Source organism: Erinaceus europaeus, chromosome 21 (assembly GCF_950295315.1).
Source record: "Erinaceus europaeus chromosome 21, mEriEur2.1, whole genome shotgun sequence".
NCBI classification, from domain to species: Eukaryota; Metazoa; Chordata; class Mammalia; order Eulipotyphla; family Erinaceidae; genus Erinaceus; species Erinaceus europaeus.
This window is the reverse complement of record NC_080182.1, coordinates 12,183,352-12,196,572: the sequence shown is the minus strand read 5'-3', so window position 1 is coordinate 12,196,572 and position 13,221 is coordinate 12,183,352. Positions and strand designations below refer to the sequence as shown.

The 13,221-nt window shown below is 56.6% G+C and overlaps 1 protein-coding gene across 1 annotated transcript in view; it reads right to left on the bottom strand.

Annotated features, from left to right (window-relative positions):
* Positions 1-13,221, bottom strand: part of SCN5A (sodium voltage-gated channel alpha subunit 5) — a 110,544-nt gene that overhangs the window by 63,056 nt on the left and 34,267 nt on the right. The window contains exons 6-12 of the mRNA XM_060180411.1: positions 10,407-10,498; positions 6,637-6,867; positions 5,566-5,629; positions 4,750-4,891; positions 4,099-4,296; positions 2,930-3,109; positions 2,060-2,431 (exon numbers count right to left, since the gene is read on the bottom strand). Of these exons, the coding sequence (XP_060036394.1) occupies positions 2,060-2,431; positions 2,930-3,109; positions 4,099-4,296; positions 4,750-4,891; positions 5,566-5,629; positions 6,637-6,867; positions 10,407-10,498 (1,279 nt within the window). The remainder of the gene's footprint in view (positions 1-2,059; positions 2,432-2,929; positions 3,110-4,098; positions 4,297-4,749; positions 4,892-5,565; positions 5,630-6,636; positions 6,868-10,406; positions 10,499-13,221) is intronic.

Sequence of the window (13,221 nt, the reverse complement as noted above, 5' to 3'; positions counted from 1 at the left end):
GTGCTCTGGGCTGCTGACCTGGTTCCATGTGGCCCTGGGCTCTGGGGCTGGGCCTGCAGTCACTGGGATCCCATGTTCCTGGGAAGTCAGACACCCCATGCTCAGGGTCTGGCCAGGGGCCTCCTCAAAGACGCCCGGGGGCTGCGGCCTATTCTCAGAGCATGTCTGGGACCCTGCAGTCGCTGCTGTGGAGGGACATGAGGGCTGCAGACACTAGGCCGTGCCCAACACACCCTGTTAGAGATGACAGTGATAGCTTCCCAACAAGGCAGCTGCCAAACTGAGACTCCTGCTGAGGTGGATGTTGATTTTATTTCTACTGTATAAGCGAGGAAATTGGGATACAGTGAGGTTAACTACCCTGCTTTTTAACGCCTCACAGCTGGAGTAAGGACTGAGTTAGAGCAAGCACGCCCTATGGCTGTGAGCTCTCCTTTTTCAGTTTCCCTGTCTAGTTCCAGCTGCCTCAAAAAAATCTCCCCCTGTGCCCCTCCCACACCACCTCCCCACAGGCCTGGGGTTCTGAGCCCCATGTCCACCCTTTCCCTGAGCTGTCCTGGGCACTGTGCCAGAAGGCAGGGGTCGGCAAGGACACACCGTGACTGTCTGGGCGCTCACCAGCTCATCACGGGGCTGGGTGACTGGCCTGTCTGAAGGCAGCACCAGCCTCTCTCCTCTTTTCCTTGGTCGCACACTGGCTCGTGGTATCAGTAGGTGAGGCCACGTCTGCCTCAGGCCCTTTGCACATGCCCAGCTCTAGGCCTGGAATGTGCCCGCCCCAAAGGACGTAGCGGCAGTACAGCATCACGACGGCAGCGTTTCCATACGTGCTACAGTCCTCACATGGGTATTTTAATCCACAGTGCAGATGACAGCCCCAAGGCACAGAGGAATCCAGTAATCGCCCACGGCCACCCATCTGGTAAGTGACAGAGCTGGGACCCAAACCCAGTTTCTGCTGAGAATCTGGAGCTTCCCCCCTGTTATAGCACCCCTCAATTTTAGAAAGGAGCCTCGCGTCCCAGCCTTTTACTTTCTCTTCCAAATGTATCCTAATGAGGTGGGAGGAGGGGTTCCTTTGTCCCCCCCCCCCAGCTTTTGTCTTAAAACTGAGTCACCAGTTAATAAAGCACCAAATTATTTTTTCTTTTACTTCACTTGCCATCAGAATTGTCAATAGGGCTCCACGTCAGAGGCCTCTCTCAAGTTTATTACTTAAAAATAATTTGTATATTTACTTTTTGGATAGAGACAGAGAGAAATTCAGAGGGTGAGAGATAGACAGGGAGAGAGACAGAGAGACATCTGCAGCCCTGCTTCACCACTCACAAAGCTTCCCCCCTATAGGTGGGGACCAGGGGCTCGAACCTGGGTTCCCATGCATTGTAATGTGTGTGTTCAACCAGGTGCGCCACCACCTGGCCCCCCTCTTTCTGTCTCTCTCAGGTAGAGGGGGAGAGACAGAGAGACAAGCAGTGAGAAGGAGAGACACCAAAGCTTTGCTCCACCACTTGTGAAGGTCGCCCACCCCTGTGCAGATGTTCCCACATGTGGCCAATGTCTGGAGCCCAGGCCCTTGAACGTGATAAGGTGTGTGTTGTCTCAACCATCTTATACTGATACATTTTAGATCTAGTGAATTATTGCTGCCCAGAACCCTGTTAAGTGCTGCCTGGGCTCTTTACCTTGAGTTCCCCAATTAGAAAGTGAATCCAGTGTGTGTGTGTGTGTGTGGGGGGGAGTGCTGGTGGTGCAATAGTAGTGAGTCCACACAGGGGCCCTGGTCCTTTGTCACGTGGCTTCCCTATACCGCACGTTTCCAGTTGCTAAATATTTAGCTGTTATCAACTGATATGCTATGTGCATGTGTGTGCTGCTTCTTTCTTTGCTTTCTGATTGTCTGCCACCCTTGCCTGGCAACTCTCTGAAAGGAGTTTGGGGGCAGGTTCATTCATCCCCAGAGCCCAGCACATAGTAGGTGCTCAGTTAGTACCTGCTGAGTGATTTTGGCCAAGGGTCAGGTGTGCAGCCGAGACCAGATCTGCCTGGGCTGGCTTACCGTGTCTGGGGGCCGCTCGGGCATCACGGGGCGGAGGAGGCGGCTGCCTGGGGAGGCAGACTCGGGCTCGCCTGCCCCCAGCAAGGACACCACCCCATTGCAGTCCACTGTGCTGTTCTTTTTGCCATTGAGGATGTGGCTGGGGGCTGCATTCCCGGGACTGGGCTGCCCCTGGGTGCTAGGCCGGCGCAGGGGCCAGGGCACCAGCAGTGAGGTGCGGTGGCTCTCGCTGTCCCCTGCTGTGCTGTTCTCGTCATCTGCAAAATCCGTCTCGGAGCCCAGATCTCGGCGGCGGAAGGTGAAAATGCTCCCACGGCTGGAGCGTGGCTTTATGGACGTCCGGCTGAGGCCGTGGGTGAGGCTGAGGCGGTTCTGAGGGCAGGCGGAGAGGGCAGGTGAGCCCGCAGGCAGCTCTGCACCTGCCCAGTGGCCCCAGTTCAGCTCCTCAGGACAGGGGACAGTGCAGGGCTGGAGGCAAGCCTGCCTCTTCTGTGGTCTGGGCTCCCCAGAGCCTGTGCTGAGGCTGGGCAGTGGAGGAGGAGGAGGAGGAGGAGGAGGAGGAGGAGGAGGAGGCAGGAAGGCTGTGGGGCAGCCCGTTGGGGCACTCAGCCATATACCTCTTACTCACCTGGATGTGTCCCTGCCTCCTGTCCACTTTAGTATGCCCCAGTGCTGGGAACTTAGTTGACATTGAGGGAATTCCACCACTCAACCTACCCCAGCCTTTTGCTTGGTCTCCTGGGAAACAGGAAGGGTGGGGAGGGGGCTCAAGGATGTTCTCCTGGGGTGACAGCTGTGGGGCTGTGCCTGCACCCCTGAACGGTGGCATCAGGTCCATGCTGAGAGGGCCAGAGCCACGCTGCGGATTACCATTGCTCTCAGGCCATCCTCCGAGTCTGACTTGGGGAACCTCTCATCCCCACACTCGTCTGTTCCTGAAGACAATCGCTTCTTCCTCCTGCTCCTTCTCTCATGGGTGTTTACTGGAGCCAAAGGGGACATCTCCAAGGAGCTGCGTGACACAGTGTCCACACCCCTGATGGTGAGGGCCTGGACAAGAGTGGGAGAAGGCATGCCTTGGTCACGGAGGGTCTGTGTAGCCACAGGCCACAGCAGGCCTGGAGACTCTCAGAGCTTGTGAATAAGGACACCACAAAAACATGACTTCGGTAGCCCAGGAAGTGGTGCAGTGGCTAGATTGCTGGCCTGTCAAGCACGAGGTCCTGCCTTTGATCCCTAGCATCACATAAGCCAGAGTGATTCTCTCTCTCTACAGTGTTAACAGATCTTAAAACAAACAGACAAGCAACAAAGCACCCTAAATAAGGAATTCAGACAGACCCAGGACATTCTGAGAAAGAGCAAGGTGCAGAGAGGATCAAAGGCAGGGGCGAGGGCACAGGTGGAAGGGGATATCCCACTGGTGAGCAGAGGATGTGACAGAACTAGAGGGCAGGGGATCTTCTCAAAGCTTCTACTGTCCAAAATGAGTGCTGGGGAAGTTGCATGGGCCAGTGAGGAGACGGTGGACGTTCACAGCCTGGCTGACAGCCAGCAGGCTTGTCTGTAGTTAGCACACACTGCCAGCATCTCCAGTGCTAACTTTCTGAGCTGACTCAGCCCTCGGACTGCAGACCTTCCTCACTAGGCCAGTGGATGCCTCCCTTGACTGTGAAAAACTATATCCAGGGACACCTGGATCTCTTCTCCCATGCTCACAGGGTCTGCCCTTACCCAGCAGGTGCCACGTTCACCTGGAAGGTACTATGACTCAGGGAAGAGCTTTTTCCAGGAGGTACCACACTGGCAGGAAGTAGCTTTCCCAGCATGCACCTTATCTACAGGTGCCAGTTTTACCCAGCATACACTTTATCTATAGGCGCCAGTTTTACATAGCATGCATCCTGCCCTCAGTTACCATCTTCCCCCAGCATGCACCTTGTCTGCAGACACCAGCCTTTCCCAGCATGCATCACGCTCACAGGCACCCACAGTCAGGCAGGGGCTTGGCCTGGATGCACTTAGCTGCATCCACCCACCTCGTGCTCCTTCTTGAGCATCTCCATGGCTTCCTGGAAGCGCTTCTCCTTCTCCTCAGTCTCTGCAATGGTGGCTTGGTTTTGCTCCTCGTAGGCCATGGCGACCACGGCCAGGATGAGATTGACCAGGTAGAAGGAGCCCAAGAAGATGACGAGCATGAAGAAAATCATGTAGATCTTCCCAGCAGACCTCAGGGTCTGGGGTGGGGTGGGGGGAGAGGGGAAAGATCAAGGGGGCAGAGCTCTTTGTCACCGGGTCCCTTGCTGGGTCATGCTCATGACATCACCAAGTTGCCCTGTCTGGCTGCATCAGGGATTCAAATGGCCATAATCTGAGGAGGGGGCATGTCCCAAAATAGATGAAAGATTCCAAAGTGCAGAAAAAAATGGCTTATACTCAGCGGCGTCAACCATCGGGGAAACAGAACGGCCTTGTCAATGGAAGGAGGGTCACAGCCACGGAGTGTTCAACACAAAGGCAGGGTACCAGGCCACTGGCACAAAGAACGTGTCTTTACTTGATGAGCTACCCCCCCCCACCCCCAGCTAGATGCAAGCTTCCTGTTTGGGCTCTTGCTGGTGATGAGCTGGTGGGACACCCCCTGAATTGCCTGGCCCCGAGCCCCCTCGCAGGTCTGCGCACCCACACACCTGCTGGTAGAGGCGCTCCCAGCAGTCCTGTGTCATCAGGCGGAAGAGCGCCAGGAAGGCCCAGGCGAAGGAGTCAAAGCTGGTGTAGCCGTGGTCAGGGTTCTGGCCGGCCTTCAGGCACCGGTAGCCCTCGGGACATGTCCTGTGGTCACACAGACTGTCACACACTGCAAGGGGCCCTCTGGGCTGGCCTTATCTCCCTGGGAAGCTCCATGCATGCCCTCAAGCTTCACCAAGCTCTCCCCAAGCTGCTGCTCCTGCCTCCAAGACTTCCACCTGGGACGCTCCCTTTCTCTCCTTCCATCTGGTTTCTGCCAGGTCTAAAAGGCTTCTGATGACAAACCCCACCCCAGCTGCTTCCTGCCCACGGTGACTGGGCATCCCTTGGTGCTGGACCACAGGGCCAGGCTGGCTTATTTTGGAGTCCATGCCAGAGGAGGTCATACTCGCTCCTGACTCCACAGACAGATCGGCTGGGAGAACGTGAAGACTGGAGCGGGAAGGAGCAGTGCCGGGGGCTTTCAGAAGGGAATGCCTCCTGGACTGGACCAATGGGGGCAGCCTGCAGGGCCTGATGGGCTGTCCCCAGCCCCACTCCACCTCCAGGGCTCTGCTATCCTCCCTGAAGGCTCAGCCTTCCCCTGTGCCCTGGGCAGCTGCCTCCTCTGTAGTGAGTGAGGAAGCTGCCAGGGGAGGGAAACAAGAGGCCCCACTGTCTCTGGGGTCAAGGGCAGACCGTGGAAGCACAGGGAGAAGAGAAAGCTCTAGGAGACACCCCGGTGGGGTGAGGTGGCTCTGGGGGTGTGTGCTACGTACCCAGCATCAGAGCTATTCCCACACAGTAACACATCCGTGGTGCCGTTCTTGAGCAGGTAATTTTCTGAAAGGAAAGAGGAAGAGCCAGCAGTGAGTGGGTGGTACATGTGGCTCAGATCCCCGGGGCTCCCATCAAGCACCCATGACATAAGGGAAGCAGGGACACCGCTGGTGACCGTCCCTCCTCTGGCCAGACCTGAGACAACTTGTTGTTTCCTGCCTCCCTCCTGTCCCTCTGAGGAGATGCAGGAGCCCTGGGCAGGCCGTCAGCTGTCTCCCAGGATCCTTTCTGGCCTCTCTGTGGCCATCTGCCAGTAAATGCCAAATTTCAGATCGGGCCTCAGGAGCCATGTGGCCCAGACCCTGGCCTGACACCTGTGTCCACGGCTGATCTAGGTGATAGCCGTGTTAAGATGGCTGCTGACGCTAGGCACGAGGACTGGGGTTCAAGCCCCTGCCCCCCCCACATGCAGGGGGGGGGGAGCCTTACGAACAGTGAAGCACGTCTGTAGATGTCTCTCTTTCTCTCTCCTCCCCTTCCCCCTCCCCTCTCAGTTTCTCTCTCTTTCTCTCTCTATCCAATAAAATAATAATTAAGAACAAGATGGTTGCTGACTGTCAGCCTGGAGACGGAAGTGTGAACCATGGGGCAGTGGTATGGGAAGACCTCAGGATTTTGGACACTCATGAAGCTTGTTCTAACCCTCCCACAACAAAGAATACTGACACCAAGTGAAAAATCCATGCCCAGCAAGTGGGGTCTCTGCTCGGAAGCTTCACCGACCACCTCAGCTCTGTGGCCCACCTTTCTCGAGCTAACACACCTCTGTCTCCTCTGTATGTTCTACCACCAGCCGCACATCCAGTGTCACAAGCTGCTGCTTCTTGTCTGCCCAGCATTTGTAATTGAGAATTCCTGAGCACAGGCCCTGGCAGTCCCCCTGCAGGTCCCTCTCACAGGGACCCCACCCCCACACACACACCCTGGGTCAGGGCCCGAGATGCCCAAGCACACAACTGGTCTCTGAGGGGGCGAGGCAGGACGGGAGTGGCCCTGGAGCGGGTGAGCACCTGAACTGTTGAGGTAGAGCTCCAGCGAGTTCCAGACCCGGCCGTCGGCCTCCACGGAGCCGTTGGTGTCGTTGAGCACCGTGAAGTTGCGCACACACTTGTGGCGGAGGTTGCCCATGAAGAGCTGCAGGCCGATGAGGGCGAAAACGCTGAGGCAGAAGACCGTGAGGACCATCACGTCGGCCAGCTTCTTCACAGACTGGATCAAGGCCCCCACGATGGTCTTCAGGCCTGGGGTGGGGGGAGAGGAACAAGGGGGTTTCTCAGGAGCACCCCATGGTGGGGGTGGTGAGGGGGCACTGGGCCAGGTGGGCAGCCCTGAGGTGCAGGCAGAGTGAAAGAGCCCTTTCTGAGGCTTTCTAGAACAAAGTCTCCCGTTCCCTCCAGGGCTGTGGCCCTGCCCGATGGCCTCTGGGGCAGCCCCCGGTGGCCACTCATCTTCAGAGACTTCTAGTCTCCTGACCCATTAGCTGAACCCATGGGAGGGGTGCAGGAGGGGAGCATTGCTTTCTGAGGAAGCAAACTCTCCAAGCCTGCTCCCTGCTGGCTGGCTGCAGGGATGCTGTCCATGGAGAGGAGAATGGGGCTTGGACCATTTTCAAGGGCAATGGAGGAACTCAGCCCTAGCCTCTCTGGTAGGGCAATGCAGTGTATGTACTGAGGGGCTGGGGGTCAGGGGAGGCCTGGCAAGGCCACATGGTGTCCTAAGGAACCTTGCTCTAGCTCAGGGACCCTCCTTGGGAAAGGTTTTGAGGCAGGAGGAGGTGGTACCCTCAGCAGCACCAGGCTCCTTGGCCCTGTCCCTCTGGGACCCCACTCTGTCCCGTCCACCCCATTCCCCACAAGCCAAGAGGCTGTGACCCCACAGTCACATGGCCCCCGCTCCCTGCAGAAGCCAGCACCACAGCAAAGGGACAGAAGAGCACGTGTAGACGAGTCCGGTCTGACACCAAGCCACTGTCCTAGGACAAAGTTCGAGCAGAACACGGGGAGCAAGGGGGCTTCTCTGCCAACAGCAGGAACCACCCCCACCCCCACACTGAAGCGGCCAGATCTCAGATTAAGCTCCGTCCATCATCGTCCAGCCGGTTAATGTGTTAGGAGCACCCGTGACTACTGTGCCCAAGGCTGCTGGGCCCGTGACCCAGAGACAGGGAGGCAGGCCTGGGCCACACTCGGGGATGTCCCGCAGCGTCCTCAGCGGTGCCCCCTGCCCAGGACTCAGGGGCACTCAGCGTTTTCAGTGGAAATCATCCTGGCAGATGTTGGCAGCTGCCTGGGCAATGGGGGACCTCACGGGGGTCTGTGTTTGAGTGCTAGTGGTGGTGGGGTACACCAGCCCTGCCTAGAACCTCTCAGCTCCAGTGGGTTCTGGGGCCCCTTGGCGGACACACTCAGATTCTGCTCGCCAAGCCTGTGTAACGTGGGGAGGGGGGTTGGGGGACACAGTGAAGGGTGGTGGGCGGAAGCTCCAGTGCCCAGACTGGACTCTGCCCAGATATTCGATTAACACTATCTGTGACAGGAAGCAGCTAGTGCAAGGTACAGCAACGCAGCTCCTAGTCTGTGGAGCTGGTATGTTCATGGGGAGGGCCAGTCAGTGAGCAGAGACTCACTCTGTCACACCTGTCTCTCTGCTAATGGCAGTGTTCACTTCTGACAAGAATGATTTCAAGGAAGTTTAAAGGGACTTCTTTTCTTTCCTAGAAACACCCAGGAAGGGAAAAAAGGGGTGGGGTGGGGGAGGCGTGGGGGTGGTCAACTGGAATTCTCTTACCACTGAAGTTTAAAGTGATCGGGCAAAGAACCTGGAAACCAAGTGTCCGAATCTCATTCTCACTTTAGGAGGAAAGAAACTGAGATTCACAGAATGCCAGAGTATCTAAGACTCAGCTCTGGGGACATCTCCAGGGAGACTTCTATAATGCTGACCACAGTGCCCACCCCTTCCTCCTTCCCTCCCTTCCTTCCTCCCCTCCTCTCCCCTTCTCCCCTCCCTCCATCCTTTCCTTTTTTTTTAAATTTAAAGACAGAGAAGGTAAAATGGGGGGGGGGGGAGAGAGGCACTCCAGCACCACAACTTCCTTCAGTGCAGTGAAGGCTGGATTCAAACCTGAGTTGCACACATGGCAAAGTAGCACAGTATCCACGTGAGCTATTGTGCTGGCCATGACCACGGTGATTTTCTAAAGACTACTTTCAGGGCTCTGCTCTCTGCTGCCCCTCTGGGTTGCTGCAGCACACAGATCCACCAGGGCTACATCAAGCCTGGCAAGCCACCTCCTCTTCCCCCAGAAGGGGGAATTTCCTTGGTCTGTCTTGTGCAGCAGACTGGACCGTGGCTGCTCTTAACTGCTAAGGCCAGTGTCTTCCCTGCTCTCCTGAGAGAGATGGAAGAGCTTGTCCCTGGAGCCCCAGAAGGCAGAGCCTGAGGCTTCTCCTCTGTGTGGGCCAGGGTCAGTCCCACCTGTCTCTCTGGGAATGACTGGGAGCAGCCACTTGCTACCTATTGGGACTGATGGCATCTGTCTGTGGGGACAGTGGAGCCAGTGCATGTTCCATAATGTGGGGATATTAAGGCTCAGTTTGAACAGGCATAAGTGGGAGCTCCTCTTATAAGATTAATGTTGTGTGTGTGTGTGTGGGGGGGCAAATGCAAACCAAGGGCCTGAGACCCACAGGCTGGCAGGAGTACACACAGCTGTCTGGTTTACCTAATTCTTCCCTCAGTTTTTTTAAAAAATTATCTTTATTTACGTATTAGATAGAAACAGCCAGAAATCAAGAGGAAGGGGGAGGTAGAGAGGTAGGGGGAGGTAGAGAGGTAGAGAGACAGAGAGACACCTGCAGCCCTGCTTTACCACTCGTGAAGCTTTCCCCCTGCAGGTAGGGACTGGGGGCTCAAACCCAGGTCTTTGTACACTGTGAGCTCAACCAGCTGTGCCACCACCCAGTCCCTTCCCTGAGTTCTGACACTGCCCCAGATCAGTGACAGGCAACGGGCCCCCCAGCTGTCTTTTAAAAAGAAGCAGCTTCCCTAGGTGTTAGCATTGCTACAGCCAGTAAAAGCTCCGGAAGCATCTTGGGGCCCTGGCCTGGTGGTTCTGAGATCATCCTGTCTTTGGAAAACTTTCCCTGGTGGAAGGGGTAGACTGGCTTTCTAGGGAGGCAGTCTGGTACAGTTGCCAACATCTGTGAGGAGAATTTCTTCCTGAGGCTACCATGCACAGTTTGCTAGACCTCTACCGCACCATGCAGCGAGGGCTGTTAGACGCCAAGGCCCGATGCCACCTGTCCACAGAGTACGCTCTGCCTCACAAAATGGGCTGGGGGTCAACAGCGCATGCGTCACCAGAGGGGTGTGCCTTTCTCATTGGGCATGCAACTGTGGGTTCCCCCAAACAGAGCTGTTTTTTTTTTTTTTTTGGCTTCCTCCTTGCAAGGAGGCTACTCAAGGGTGAAGCAGTTAGTTCATAGGCAAGCTTTTTTAGGTATTCAAACAGCCTAAGTTCAGTTTAGGAAAGCAATCAAACAATCGCTATCTCAAGCAGAATTTGGAGTCGACCCAGGAGGTTGCTCTGGGTATCCCCGGGTGAGGCTTTGAGAGGACAGCTGTGTCCACTGCTGACAGCCCCCACCACTGAGCTCTGGGAAAGGTATTCTGGTGACAGGCACATCCGAAGGGGCCTTCCCGAGGGTCACTTGGCTCCCAGGGGGCTGGAAAGGCCCGAGCATGTCCCTCCAGCCTTGGCGTTTAACCTGATCTTCACCTGAAATGACTGAAATAGTTTTCAGGGCCCGGAGGACTCGGAAGGTGCGTAAAGCTGAGACATTGCCCAGGTCCACAAATTCAGTTGTGTATCTGTAACAGGGGGAAGAGTCACACACGAGACAGTGACAACACGCCAGTAAGGGGACACATGGTCAGAGGAGGGGGCGGGTAGGGGGGAGACAGAGAGAGAATCACTTGTAGCTGAGATCTGAGAGGCAAACCTGAGCATCTTACCTGGGATAACTGAAATAGTTTTTAGAGCTCTCAGGACTCTGAAAGTTCGAAGAGCCGACAAATTGCCTAGTTTTATATTTTCTGATACATACCTGCAGAATCAAACCACAGTTATTGGGAATTACAAAGCAGCAGCTCAGCTTCCCGCCCCACTCTCCCACTCCCCCTCCAGCAGGGCAGGCTAGGGATAGCCCGCTGGTTCACCCTGAATTTCTTCCTGAGCTCAACCTTTCTGACACAGGGACCCTTGTGACCCGCCATCCCTTGCCCCAACTCTCCCTGTTTTGTGACTGGCAGTGCCAGTGCTGGATTCTCCAAACCAACAGGGACTGTTCCACAAGCCCAGGCCGGGGGTGGGGGGCGAAGCAAACAGGTGTCAGGTGTGTCTGTTTTGCCTCGAGCCTTCTGCAGCCTGTGGTCAGTCTGTGGTCGTTTGCTCCCATATATCCACGGCCCCCCAGCCCCAGCTGAGGCCACCATGGAAGGGGGAATGTGTCTCCCAGAGCTGTTCATTTGCTCTTTCTGACCACTCCTCTGCATGAGCAGAGGCTCAGGGGTCTCTGAAGGCACCAGGCGGAGGGGATGTGAGGGGACGTCAGCCAGAGATGCAGAATTCTCCAGACTCGGCTTCAGAGAGGGTTCCAGAATACTTATCATGGGTGATGGCCAGTGGGTGAGGGGTCCCCAAGGACACTGGTTCCTAGTCCATGAGTACAACCTAGTCTCACCCCAAGGGTCCTGCGGTCCTCCAAGGATGACCCCGGGTCTCCATCAGAAGTGTGTCTTTGCAGCGTGAGCAGCCCTCCTGGGGGTCTGCCCTGGTTGGGTCTGAGCAGAGCTCAGTGGTTGAGTGGCCGTGGGAAGCCCACCTAGATTCTGGACAGTGGACTCCACGGGCAGAAGAGAAGTCCATCTTGGGAGGCAGGGACCATCCCAATCAGATTGTGAGGACAGGCCACATGAACAAGACATCGAGGTGGTGGACAGACAGCGTGTGGCCAGGACCCTCTGGACAGTGGCAAATGACTGGTGATATTTAACCAAAGGCATGTGTGCACACAGGGCGTCTGACATTTAACCGGAGGTGTCTGATGTTCTACAAAGGGCAGTGGACTTCAGAGGCCTGGTGTTTAACCAAGTGTCTGACCTGGCGGCCAGGTGACGTCAGACCCGGGACATCAGTCCAGTGACCATAGGTGAGGGCCAAGGATGGGCAGACAGCATGGCTGGACTGTCTCCGCTCAGCGCTCCTGAGTCTTCAGGCTGTGGGCAGCCACAGAGAGGGACTGGGCTGGCAGGCTGTGGTGGGAGACCCTCTGTCTTGGGGTCAGTGAAATCCAGTCCTGATGCTGGGCACACACCAGCACCCTCTACAGCCTACTCGGGGGACATCTGCATCTGCATGGGGCTCAGGAGCTCGTGCTGCAGCCTCTGCACTCAGCACCTGCCCCGGAGCTGGGAATCAGCAGTACTCTCCCAGCTCCCCTCCTCGCGACACCAGGTCTTTCCTGTCAAGTGGTGTTCCTCCTCCCCTCCCCGGGCCCATCTGACTACCCTGTCTCTCTCTGGAGCAGTGATCAGATGCAGCACCATCTCCCAATGAGCAGAAGTCACCTTCCTTGTCCTGGGCAATATGCCCCTACCAGTTTGATCCGAGCTCTCTCTCAACATCTGGTGGCTTATTCCACTGTCTGTGAGGACTCCGACCCTCAGGCCTCTGTCCCCACTCTCCTCTGCCTCTCTACCCACACATATCTATGAGGGGCAGCCCAGGACGATGCCAGTGATGACAGCTGATTCCCTGCTGTTGGCAGCAGTAGGCTGGGATGACAGGTCTTGCATCTCAGGATGTAGTTTTGAAGGCATTCTCTTCCTGTGAAGACTGGACAGGCAGCCAGCAGTCCTGTCTCTGATACAGTCCATGTTCCTGTGTCTCCACTGAAGGCCTCTCCTGTGTCTGTGCAGACTGGGCCCAGCCCTGGCAGTCCAGTGTCCCCGGCACTCACAGCCCTGGTCTCCTCATCCTGGTGCTGAGCGTGGGGAGGCCACGGTGTGAAGGCGCGACTCCAGGCAGTGGAGCCAGTGGAGCCAGTGGAGCCAGTGGAGCCAGTGGCCATGTGTTTGTGAAGTAAGGTGTGTGTGGAGAGTGGTTCTGAGGGCGATGAACCCACAAGGCTGGGTGAGGTCACGGAGCACCTCTGACATCTTACTCGGCCCAGCGAGGCATAGCTGACAGCTTCTATACTGGGGCTCTAGGACCTCACCCCAAGGCCTCTCTCGGGGGCCTGGACTGTGGCAGATACTCAGTGTTTGGCAAAGCTCCATCTGTGGTAGGGCTGAGGGTGCAGCTCTGCCCTCCTCCAAGCCAGCTCTGCTCTTTCTGCCCTGGTCAAAGCAGGGCTACGGGCAGAGCTGGGGGTGAGGGGAGTCATGGGCCAGACACAGAAGGGCAGAGGGTGGCCATGGTGTGGGACTTCCCACCAGCTTCAGGGCAGCGAGCCGGGAGACTTTCAGGAGGCCCAAGAGAAAGGCTGGATCCCACCTTCTTCCAGCTCCATCCCATCTTTCTGAGTACCCCT